This window comes from Atractosteus spatula, chromosome 4 (assembly GCF_055471065.1).
Source record: "Atractosteus spatula isolate fAtrSpa1 chromosome 4, fAtrSpa1.hap1, whole genome shotgun sequence".
NCBI lineage: Eukaryota > Metazoa > Chordata > Actinopteri > Semionotiformes > Lepisosteidae > Atractosteus > Atractosteus spatula.
The window spans coordinates 6,660,986-6,673,544 of record NC_142709.1 but is presented as its reverse complement, the minus strand read 5'-3'; the positions used below and the strand labels follow the sequence as shown (position 1 = coordinate 6,673,544).

Genomic DNA, 12,559 nt, shown 5'->3' with positions numbered 1-12,559 from the left:
AGGAGCCCGAGGATCAGATGGGGAGAGCGAGGTCAATCCCGGAGTCCTGGCTAGCCTTACTTCCCCCTGACTCCGGATGGGCGGAGAAGAGGAGGCAGTCTCTCCCCTTGAATGGAATGATGTGGTATTCTCTCATCCAGAGGGGTTTCGCGCTCTTAGGGCGGAGACACAGGGAGATGCCCCCTTGAAGAGCAGATCCACGGAGCGAAACAAAAGGTGATGGCTAGGGCTCAAGACTGAGAACAGATTTGTGTTCCCAGGAGCTGGAACATAAGGATGGATCCTGTAAGGCAGCCTGGAGAAGGAAGTCATGTCTCAGCACCAAACTGAGAAATTTCCCCGGAAGTAATCCCCAAGGGAACAAGAAGGAGAAAGACAAAGATTCCTCACAAGAACTGAGAAGTGTCATAAAAGGCTGGATTTCTGGCTCTGAAGGCAGAGTAGCTCCATGCCTATGGCAGGACTGGAAGAACAGTCTTCCAGAGTCACGATGCCTCAGGATTGTGAGTGAGAAAAATATCCACACACAGGTCATTAAAAATGATTTAAAATTCAGGTAGTTCGGGAGCCATTATGGGGGATGGGCGTTAAGCTAAAGGTGGAGAGTGAAATGTCCGCGCCTGCTGACAAGCAGGTACCCTCCTACAGGACACTTCGATTTGATTCGAGTCGAGTCAAAATACTTTATTCATTCTCAACATACACCACAAGCCGAAATAACCACAAAGCAGAAACAAACTTTGCTACGAAAAAGGTATACATTGATTATAACAGCAAAGGGACAATAGAAATTAAATGAAATGTTGTATTTGGGAAGGTATTAGTACTTGTGCATGTTCACGCGTCTTCTTCGGGGATGTGTGAAAGGCATGTTAACATAGATAATCGCAGGAATAGGTCTTAGCTTTTGAACCATGTTACTGATATGATCCAAACACTATGTGGAGCAGTAAATTTAACTATTTGACCATGTGTTTGTGCAAAATGGAACAAGATTTACAAATTGTAGAGAATCCGAGAGTTGCCTAAGTACACATGCACCTGGACATGTGTGTGCTGCTTGGATAAAATGTTTTTGAGCCCTAATTATCTGCAACACGACCGCATGTTTTGAAAATATGAGAGCAACAGTACATGCTTTGGAGTGAATTACTGTTTATGGAAAGGCACAAGACGAGATATGGAAAAGCTGATTATAGAATTGCAAACCAGATGTGTATTATTTGTATATTTGCCAGTTCTCAGAGTGAAATAAGCAAAACAAGCAAAGAGCAGACAGTTCAACTACCATTTACTTGACTTGAAGAAATCCAATACAGATAAATACAAAGTAATGCAAAAGTAATTAATTTGCAAACCAATAGGTACACTGTGCTCTGATGTATAGGTTCAACATTTTGTGCTCTGAAAAGTTTGTACTTTAGATGTAGATTGTATTTTATGGTGTTTTTACTTATGTGTAGATCAAATTATCGTTGCTTCCTCTGATATTTTTGTGTGACTCTTCTCACAGATTATTAAAGGAATATGCTCATTAAGACTTTGTGGGGTACCCTTTTCATGCAAGTGCCAAAAGATCAGTATCTTCTCTGTCCTTATTTCCTTTGCGCGAGGTTTTTCTGGTTACTATTAAATTACTAATTTTAACATTATTTAGTTGTTTGTTCTACAGTTAGAGGGGTACCTGTCTCGATTGCAAAATGTGAAGGTTTTTTTTATGTATGCTGTGGATTCCAGTTTTAACTGCATCTTACATTTAACCCTAACCCTAGCACTGATAATTAGCAGAGGTAAGCTTGAAAATTGCTTTGCTGCTAACAAATTGGGAACTGCAGATTCTGAGTTATTTTTTTAATTATTTTCTTTTGGCTTTACAGTGGTTATTTCTTTCAGCCAGGCAGACCTTCAGCAAGTTGCTAGCAGGGGTTTAAATACCATTATGATGTAACTTCTATAATGTTCCCTTGTTCTTTTTTTTTTGTAAAATTAGAAACACTCACTCAGTGATACCTTGGCTGCAACCTGTGTTCCCTATGCTTTTGACTTGCCATTCGGTATCAATAGATTTAAAACGTACACTATCCAGGATCTTTGCCTAAAAAGATGGGTTCCACGGAATTCCCTAATTCATTCCATATCCACGGAATGAATCAGCCAATATCCTTGGAACTCCGATTCTAAGAATGCGAATTAGTCCTTCCTCTGGGGTTTTCTTGTTTTTCATAATCAGTTCTTCCTTTTTCTGCAGTGTCATAGCTAAGATAATTAGTAATTACTGTCATTACAGATTGTGTTGATTTTAAATATTGTATGTGTCTGGTGCCGTTTTAAAAGATTATAGTCCGACATGGTAAGTTCCTCAGAAATCATGCATTTAAGCACGACGCTTATTAAGTGTAAAAAGATCCTTTTAGTTTTATAAATTTTACTTTTTTTTAATTTGGAGAAGACTGTCAAGGAATGAATTATCCAAAATAAGGTCTGTCCACCAGACAGTCCAAACAAACACTAAAGGACAGGGGTGATTATCTTGGGCACTTCATTTCATTGTATTGAAAGTCCATGCCAGTTATATCAGAGTGATTTAGAGCACCTGGTTTAATTAAGCAATCACAGATCGTTTCAGTAATTATTTTATTGGAATGGCAAAGCTGGCCAGCCCTGCTATAGGAGCTGAGCTGAGCAATTGTGAAATTCTGCAATATGGAATGAAAATATATGTTTCTCTCTGATTTAAAACATAAATCCACTGTTGCTGCCAGACCTTTAGACATCTGTTGTACAACTGGGATTGTATTCCCCAGCTATGAAACAGAAGTTGACAGCAAAACTTTAGTTACCATTTTTGCTGTAGAATTACACGTTTGCTGTGGAATTAATCAGATATCGAATATTAGTAGATGTCTTTCTGTCTATCTCAACAATAAAGCCCTGAAAATGTCAGATAGTTGGAACAATACAAAAAAGTATCTTGTGAATGATCTTTGTCCAGTGCTGATTAAGTGGTGTCATTTGGAAATTCAGCAGTATTTCTTCGTGTCAATTTCCAAGGAAAACACCCTGAAAGTAGCTGTTTTGCACAGTTTCTAGGTCAGTCAATGCAGTTTTGATATTATTTGTCATAGTCTTAGGTATCTGTGCAAGTATGATTAAAAATAAGAAAAATGCTAAATCAAATTGCAGCTTATCATATTTGCAGAAGTCTGTATGTGAGGGTTCTCTCGGCAAGTGAAATCGTAAACATCATTTTGAAAACACACAGATTTCAACTTCATCAAATATAGATTAATCATTATAATTTTCAAACGTGTCCAGATGTGCTAATAAAATATTATAGTTTAGAGGACATGTTAGTGGATGTTATAGTTATAGTTGAGGAGTTATATATTCATAGTGCCTCAAACCTGGGCACTGAACAAGCAGTGTTGAGTAGGAAATGAATAGGTAAAGATGTGTATCATTTGTAAATCTGATATTATAAGCCTGATAATGATAATATCAAGGCTTAAGCTTGCAATGAGAATGTCTTTAAAGCTTTTTTAAAGAGCAAATTCTGACTTCTCATTATTTAATGTGCAGTATGCTTTGCAGACACTGCACAATTGCTACTTCACCTGCTCGGTTATTCTCTGATTTTGTTCTGTCCCCTCATCACATTGTTGAGGATTTTGGCTCATGGACTTTTGCAGACAGAAAACAGATTCTTAAGAGGCCTGCATTTCCAATTACAGAGATCAAAACCAGTACAAAGCTGGGTGGACATTTTCAGGAAATTTGGTCACGGTATACAAAAACCGTAGTCCTAACTTATTCTGCCAGTGCCCTTGCTTTTCATCGTTTTTTTTTTTCCTTGTACATCTTTTACCCAGCTTTAACTGAGACACCCATTTTAAATTTCATGTATGTGCATGGCAAGTTATTTTATTCATGCATTTAAGATTATACCCTTTCTGTCCTCTGTTAGCTATGAACTTCTTTCTTATAGAATATTCTGTCATTTTGTAATTGGGTAAGAAGTCCTTAAACCGTTCGTGATAGGGTTTTCAGGACTGTTGAACTAAGATCCTGGTAACTTGAGCAATAGGAAAGCACCTAGTGTGAGGAGGGATGTTAACCCAGTGTCTTGGCAGTTCCACTCTGGGCTTGCACAGTTGAGCAAAGTTCCCTCTTATTTCGGTTTCTCACTCCTCAGGCCTATTTTGCCCCTAGATTATGGGGGTTTTGGCTTCTGTTTTCTGCTGGTGTGCTTGGGGAATAGAAGATTAATGTGCTGTCACACCACTGTCACTAATACCATGTTCAGACTTATTACAGTATGGCTGGGAGATGAGGGAGGATCACACAAGTCTTTTTTCCTCATCACATATGGGATGAAGCCTGTCAGATGTAGGAGAGAGGGATAGCAAACATGTCTTAACTGCATGCTGAATTTCTTTTACAGGTGGTTTTCCTTTTCACATGATGAGTCTGTCTGGGGATATCTATCCTTTTCCAAACTTGTTTTATGAAATTGAGAGCAAAGAAAGATGAAAAGTGGATTAGGTTGCAAAGTATCTCACCATTGTTATTACAATGGGGAGAATCCCTGTCCTTGAATGGTCTTATCTCATTTGTATCTAGATATACAGGTTATCTTGCAGATGATTTGAACTTATGTTCTAGTGGTCTCCTCAGAGAGTTCTAAAACCAAATGTTTTGTGCAGTCTGAACACACAAGGTGGTCATTAGATTTATTTCTTTTTCTGTTGTTGTGATTTGCATTTCTTAAGGGAAATGCAGTATCTGGTTCACCGTCATCTTGTCTTGACACAAATATCGTGTGTTGTTTTTTAAGCATTACCGTACTTTCTGGGGAGCGGTTTTTGGTCTGTTTGGGTAATCTGTGACAGACCCATATTTCTCCTAACTGTTGGTGTGCCAGCTGTTACACAAGCATGGTCCTTTATTAGGTGTCTGTTACTACTAAGCAGAGTCTCATTTAACCTTTCAGAGCAGTGCTGGACACTGAGCCGGCCAAGTGCCAGCAGCGTAGTTCCATAACCAATTATTTTAGTGCGTCTTTACCAGGGAGTCAGTTCCTTTCTTATTTCTTCCTAGAATACGTTATCTGTTTACATTTGTTTATTGTGGTATGTCACGGATGAAGAGCTGTTTATTTTTATTTGGTATCTCAAAGAAAATTGCAGTTTTTCCATTTATTGCTACCTTGCTTTGAGAGCAATAGTTTTTACCTTTGCTTGGAAAACAGTTTGGAAAAAGATGTCCAAATTTCATCCGTAACAACTTTTCCATGACACATTTTACTTCTTCCAGTTTTCTACAACAATCCATCAGTTTCAGACATTTGTTGTCCATGCATCGGGTTAGTACCACTGACTAACTTATGTTAATGCCACGTAATGTTAATGTCCGAGCTGTCTCCGGCAACAGTCGTCATTAGTACACTGCATAATGTCTTTGACTTGTTGTTGTAAATTAAATGTTCTACACCAGTCTGTCATTGGACAGACAATGGGGTTACTTGTTGGTGCATCTTTCCTGGAGAATCACTGTTTCATGGAATCCTAATCCCCCCCAGGTAGTGTACAACACACATGGCAACACAATTAGGTCTTCTGTGGGCATGCCACATTAGTAAATTGCACATTATAGAGTATGAAAAGTTGGAAGTTAACCATGACGGGCTGTGGTTTACAAAGCAATATTGTGAGCAAATTATCACCATTAACTATTATACCAGGTAATGCGCACACTAAAAGAAACTCGGCAAGTAATTTGACATCCTGATGAAACGGCTGACATCCTGTCTTGAGAGTAAATACACCATCAGATTTGTGGTTTGTTTCACTCCATCGCTTGTTAGTTTAGAATTTTTTTTTAAATTTTTTTTATCTCTGTCAGTTTTTTTTTTGTGTGGACTTTATAGGACATCTGCTCACTCAATAATTGGCTGCTTTTGCCTGAATAAGCAAGTAGAGGCCTTGTGGGCTGTACGTTACTTCTGTGCCACCTTGGGTTTTGGAATAAAAATGCTAAGCATTAGGAGACATTGCATTGTGGCCAATATTATATGAAAATAGTAATATTATAAATTGAATGAAGAAAGAAATGATTGTGCGCACACTGTCACTAACCTGAAAAGGTGGTTAAGAGAAGACAAGTTCATTTTTAGGCAGGTGTGGCGTGATGACTATTTAATAAATCAAAATATTATCCAGGAATCCCCAGTTCTCATAACGAAGAGCTCTGGTCAACCATAGCCTAGGTCTGTACAGTACATGAACATTTAAAGACAAGAAAAATATGCCTCTGGCATGGGGACTATGCACAAGATTTTTTGTTTTGTATTGCTCTCATGTTCTGAACAGAGCTTTGTGCGTTGGTCTTGAAAACTGTGTTGTGTATTTAAAAAAAAAGAAAAGTCTTTTTCTCCCTCCTGTGTTTCATTAAAATTTAGGCCTCCATCCTGAGTACATTAAAGTTTTTTTTTCCCCCAGACTGCAGCAGGAATTTTCTCTTTTTTTCCCCCCTGGTCGTCTTTCTCCTATGCTCTCTGTTGACAGATGAGTTGCGGTCAAGAGGAAATTCCGTGGTAGTCTCTGGGTAGGTTTCTGTACAAGGGTTTCCCAGATGCAAAGCAAAAAAAAAAAGGATGGATGGATGACTAGAGGGAGGGAGAGAGCAGGACCTGCTGGTCCTGGACATGAAGCAGACGGAATGAGAATCAGGGAGATCAGTCACCCTGTTTTATATCACCAAGTCAACAGACCAAAATGGTCATGCTGGCTGGGATAAGTGAACAGAAATAAGAAGGCCTTTGTGAGGAGATTTGTTTACAGTACTGTATGTCTCAAAAAGTGATACCCTGCACTGTAAGCAGAAGTGCTTACAGTACAGAGAAAAAGAACCCCTTAGGATTGTCACATATTTCACATATTTGAAGCCTAAAATGGTGTTAGATTTAAGTCCTGATAATATGATGAAATACTGTAAATGACAAAAAAACATGATGCACTTTTAGCATGTATATATCCTTCAGTGATGCAGCATTTAGTATCCATGTGTGACAAGAGTATGTGAACCTTGAAATTCAGTAATTCACTGGCACCTCCTTAAGCAGTAGTGACTGCAGCTACACATTTTGTGAAACCATTGGTCAGGCTGTTGTATCATTTTTTGGGTAATGTTGGACCGTTCCTCCTTACAGAACTCCTCCAGTTCTGACATTTAAGGGCTGAATTTACAGCTCACCGCAAGGACATTTTGATGGGGTTTCAGTCCGGGCTTTGACTAGGCCATTGTGAAATGCGGAATTCCTTTTTGTTGCAGCCATTTTTTTCCCAGAAGTGAGCATTTGGAATTACGGAAAAGTACTTGGAAAATTTTAAATGGTGTATCTTTATAAAACACCTACATCTTTCCAACAAGTAACTTCTTCACGATAGGTGTTTGCAGTGTTATGGTGCAGTTAGTTTTTGCAACTCTGCACTTGCCTTCGTTACAAACATACAAACAGGAAAATAAAATTGCTGAATTAATAAAAAAAAAGTCTTGTTTTGACTGATCTAGAATGTTTTACACAGGAATTCATATAGAATTCCTAAGAAAAAAAAATAAGGAATTGTTGAGGTAAAATATTTACAGCATAAACAATCATGATACATTTCTCCAATAAAATGTTATACATGTTTTGTGAGTCACCAAATGAGGTAATTGGGAAGGTGTAGACAGTACTTTAATATGCATGTCAGGCTTGTTTTGTTTTATTGTCTTGAGAGAGGTTTCTGCTTACATCATAACTTGAAATGTGCTTTGTGTTATGAAGCTTTATTTTCCATATTTTGTATTTAGTTATGTGAAGGTAATGTTAGTATTTGAATTTTCCAGTGTTTATTTTTACATTTAGGTTCAAATTAGAAGTACGTGTTTCTTGGAGTCTGTGGTTAAAAAAGCAGTCAACTTTAGAGGCAAATTACAGTCTTAAACCCCATCTATTGTAAATGTGTTATTCTTATAATGTAAAGTATAGAGAGAGGATCCTGTATCATTTTCTTCATATGCATACCAGACATACACCCCAATTTACACTTAAACTTAATTTGTAATTTCAGAATGGATATCATAACATTTATACTATAATAAATTATTTTGTAATATAATAATAAAGTATTTTTTAATACAGCCAACATCTGCTTAAGAGCAATTGAGGTGTATCAAGAGGACAAATTTGGTTTCTTTAGGCGATTATTTTATATTTTGTATTTAATATATATTTAATATAATATTTTATATTTTACACAAATTGCTGTGCATTTCAAAATCCTCAACATGCATCCGTGAAACACTGAAAAATCCACATCTCTGGTACTGAAGCTGGTTTAATCAGAAAAGAAAACATCAGGCCCAAAAGTTGGAAATCCTGATATCTGACAAAATGCAACCCATTTTTCACTGTGCAGTTCGGTGTGGTTTTGACCTTTTTCTTACAAAACGATGTTGATTGCATCAAGACGCACTTCGTCGACTGTCTGTCCCTTCCACAGCTTTACCATGCTGAACTTGACACTTCATCGGTGACATGGATTGTGAGCTTTCCTGTGACGACAAGAGTTTAGACCCGCTTAAAATAATGCAGTAGATACAGCAAGTGAATTGTTTTTTTTCTTCTCCAAGGAGCTTTGTTGCAGAGATTTACAGAACATCCAAGTATAGTTATTAACATTTTTTAACTTACTTTCTTTGTGGCTTCCTAGACTTTTATTGCAGTGCCGTTTAAAATCCCTTTGCGTGCCAATAATGGTGGTCATGCTGTTGGTTGCCGGCCCCTGAATTAATGCTTTTTTTTTTTCTTGAAGTGTTTAAACCTCACAGCTGCCTGGCCTGGATTCTCATGCCAAACCTCTGCAACACTAATCTTACCCTGGGCCCTTTCTTGGATCATTGCCATTTGCCTGTGGAAAAAAAAATAATTTATATATAAATAAAATGCAAAATAACACAGAACTTTTATAGCACTTGAAACACACCTGTTATTAATGGCTCAGTGTTAGTAGGGCCTAAAATGTGTTGCAAACACCTGTCAAAAACAGCAAATGCAACGATGCTGTAGAGCTAAACCGAACCCCAATGATGAGATTGCAGGGACACCGATTTCGCATCTGACTTGTACTGTGATTTCGGCCATACGATAATTTTTTTTATTGGGTATTGCAACAACTGCTTTTGATTTTCTCAAATCACAGCACAGTTGGTCTTCGTTCTCTTAGAACAGAACAGCAGTTACAAACGAGAGGTCACTTGGCCCATCTAGCTTGTTTTACAGGTTCATAGCTCATGGATCTTGAAAGAAGCCAGAATATCAGCTTCAGCATCATAGCTGGGTGGCTGGTTTCAGTCTCCCACAAGCCTTTGGGGGAGGAAGTGCTTCCTATTCAAGTTCTAAAGGACTTGTTCATGGTTTCCACTTGTACCCTCTGGTTCCTTTTTCAGTGTTTATTCATTTTTTTCAGGTTGTTTGAATCATGTCCTCACATTAGGCTAGGAATTGCCTTAAAATACGTGTGTTTATCCCTATCCCTAAAGGTGAAACAGTTTCAATGATACATCATACAGGGTTTAAGAGGACTTGCACAAGATATGCGTCACAGCCCTGTTTTGTTCTAGTGAGGTTTGCTCAATTTTTTCTGGCCAGAATCATGGCTATTAGTGAGCCTAGTCATCTGCTCACCATGGGGTCTGTTCTGAGCTAGCTCATCCTGCTGTAAGTAAAAATGGAGAAACATGCTGGCTGTGATGCTGTTTTAGCTGCTAACAGTACTCCTCTTTCAAGTGCCAGCTTTGTGCTCATGGGAAAACTTTTAAAGGAAGTATAAAGAAGCTGACAGTAAGATTATATATAAACAATCAATTTTAAAAGCAAGGCTCTGTATTCATATGGAAGTGTTGCTTTGCGATTTGTGATTTCTTTCTGGCAAGCCTATGTACTGCTTTCATCAAGAGAACAGAAACTTAATTCTGTCCCTTCACTGTGACTGTGAAGTTAAAGTGGCACCATCACAATCCCCTGGATGTGCAAGGTCTGTGTTTTGCAGGAGGGGGAGAAGTTAAGTCAGTAAACCCTGAGTTTACTGTGATGTTCTTTCTTTGAGCAGGCCAGATGTACCAGCAGTACCAAGCCCAGGGTGGCTATGCACCTCCTCAGCCTGCAGCCCCTCAGCAGCAGTACGGAGTGCAGTACCCAGGTTCGTACGACAGTCTTTCATCCTTCTCATTTTAAACTTTGATTCGAGTCTTTGTCCATCGGTTTTCATGAGAACCACTGAACCTATTATACTGTATGTACATCAGTCACAATTAGGCCTTACTGACCTCTTTGCTTGTAGAAATTAGACATTATTCTTTATACACGGTCAGGCTCCGCTGTGCTAATATGTTTGGATAATATTTCATGGTTTGTAGCATATTGTTATTAACAATGCATAACTTTGCCACATAAATATTGGCATTTAAAATCTGGAGAGCATTTATAGTGTTTTTTTTTTCCTAAACAAATTGTGTATGTCGAAACAGCTGCTTATAATTTATGAAGGGGGCAGGGATATGGGGTATAGGTTGTTTGTGAGACGGCCACAGTCAAAACGCAGCCACTCCTAACCTGGTATTGGTTACGGGATTATGTAAGTGTTGTGCAGTCTAAAAACCCTGACCTCCCACAGAGAAAAGGCATGTTTTTGAGCGAGTCCTTCTCTGGTTCTCCAGCAGGGTACAATCCGCAGGCGGGCCCCCAGCCGACACCTCAGCAGCCGCAACAGTTCCAAAGTTATAACCCACCAACGTCCCAGGGAGCTGCCCCCGCGCCCGGGTTCACGGGGCAGCAGCAGCAGCAGCAGCCCCAGACTGCCCAGCAGTACCCACCTGGTACTTTCCCTCCCCAAAACTATGCCACCCAAGCGTCCCAGCCAGCTAACTATAACATGCCCCCCGCTTCCCAGCCAGGTATGGCCCCTGCCCAGCCCGGGGCCGGCTTTCAGCCCCGTCCGGGATTCACCCCCCCTCCGGGCAGCACAGTGACCCCCCCGCCTAGTGGCTCCAACCCTTACGCCCGCAACCGCCCGCCCTATGGCCAGGGCTACACCCAGCCAGGCCCTGGGTACCGATAAGGCACGGCGGGGGTCCTCCACCGACTGCAAGAGCTCAGAGGAGAGCTCTGACAGCGCCCCGCAGCCCTGGCCAAGAACTAGGAAACGTCCCGTCCCCATACTCACGCAATCCAAAACGCAAAGTTTTGATTTTTTCCTCTCTCTCTCTTTTTTTTTTAATTGTATATGGTTGATGCATAAAAAGTGGGCACCTTTTTTCACAGTTGCATTTAAATAAAAAAAGAAACAGCGAATGTTGGCAAGGGTGGGAGACAGACAGAACTGGGTGAATTATGTTGATTTTTTTTCCTTTTGCCACTATCCAGTACATTGGTATAATACGTAAGTAAAGTTAAATCAATCTTTTCGGAAACACTAAGTATATATCATTAATGGAAGAAGTAGATTGAACCTTCTGAAGGATATTACATTGTTAGCTTTAAGTTTAGATTACCTGTATTTGTTGTTTTTTTTCTCCAGCTGGTTTTTACTAATATCTGATTGAAGATTCCACATGAGTGTGTCATTAGATGTTCTGTACAAACTGTAACATTCTCTTAGAAAGCTAATAAAGATATCCAGATCCACCTTGTCATTTTTTTTCTTTGTCCTGTCCTGTGCTTGTGAAGAAGGCCATGTTGAATTTGACTTGTTTAACCCTTCTCTCTAGGACTGGAAAAGTGTTGTAAATCATATTTCTGTTTTTCTAACTGTGGTTACAGCTGACATGAAAGGAAAAAGACACAAGGCTTTATTTATTTGACTTGCTGGTCAGTAGTCTGCGTTTTTCGGACACAAAGGGATCACTGAATTCAGAATTTCAGACTCAGGCACTACTTGGTACTTCTTGTCTTTAATGCCGAAAAAGCAATTTGTATAAACCAGAATGTGAGTGAAGTAAGATCTCGGCAGTATCATAGGACACACAAACATATAGGACTAGTGGCAAACGTAAAGGGGAACTGCCTTCCCAATTTCTCAAACTGGTTATTACATCTGGGTAACAAAATAAATTAATTGACGTTATTGGAAAAAAAATGACAAATTTCAAATTGCTTACAAAATTATGAACTTTGTGAAAGTGCCCTTCCTGCTCACTAGTAACAGAAATGTTCCAACATGATCTGCATTTAACAAGTATTTGATGACAAAACCACCCTGAAATCGAAATTCTATTGGATTAAAAGAGATGTATTCACAAGCTTGCTTGTTTACAATGTAAAATGGCCGCAACATGTCACCGGAAATGTGTTGCCTTGCTCTGCATCGCAGAATATAGCATACCTGGAAATTTCGATTTTGTGGTGTAAAATGGAGGTGATACAAGTCACTGTACATTTTACTTTCATTGCGGTTTGAAATGCACTCATCAATGCTGATTCTTTCTAACCTGAAATATGAAAATAGTGTTGCAGTTCCCT

The 12,559-nt window shown here is 39.1% G+C and overlaps 1 protein-coding gene across 5 annotated transcripts in view; it reads left to right on the top strand.

The window, feature by feature from the left end:
* Positions 1 to 11,725, top strand: part of tfg (trafficking from ER to golgi regulator) — a 62,272-nt gene extending 50,547 nt beyond the window's left edge. For 3 of the 5 annotated variants that reach the window (XM_088915012.1, XM_088915011.1, XM_088915010.1), the window contains exons 7-8: positions 10,152 to 10,241; positions 10,759 to 11,725. In XM_088915012.1, coding sequence (XP_088771138.1) covers positions 10,152 to 10,241; positions 10,759 to 11,159 — 491 coding nt within the window. In that variant the 3' untranslated portion in view covers positions 11,160 to 11,725. The remainder of the gene's footprint in view (positions 1 to 10,151; positions 10,242 to 10,758) is intronic. The other 2 variants (XM_088915014.1, XM_088915013.1) reach the window with 1 other exon arrangement.
* Positions 11,726 to 12,559: the final 834 nt, after the last annotated feature.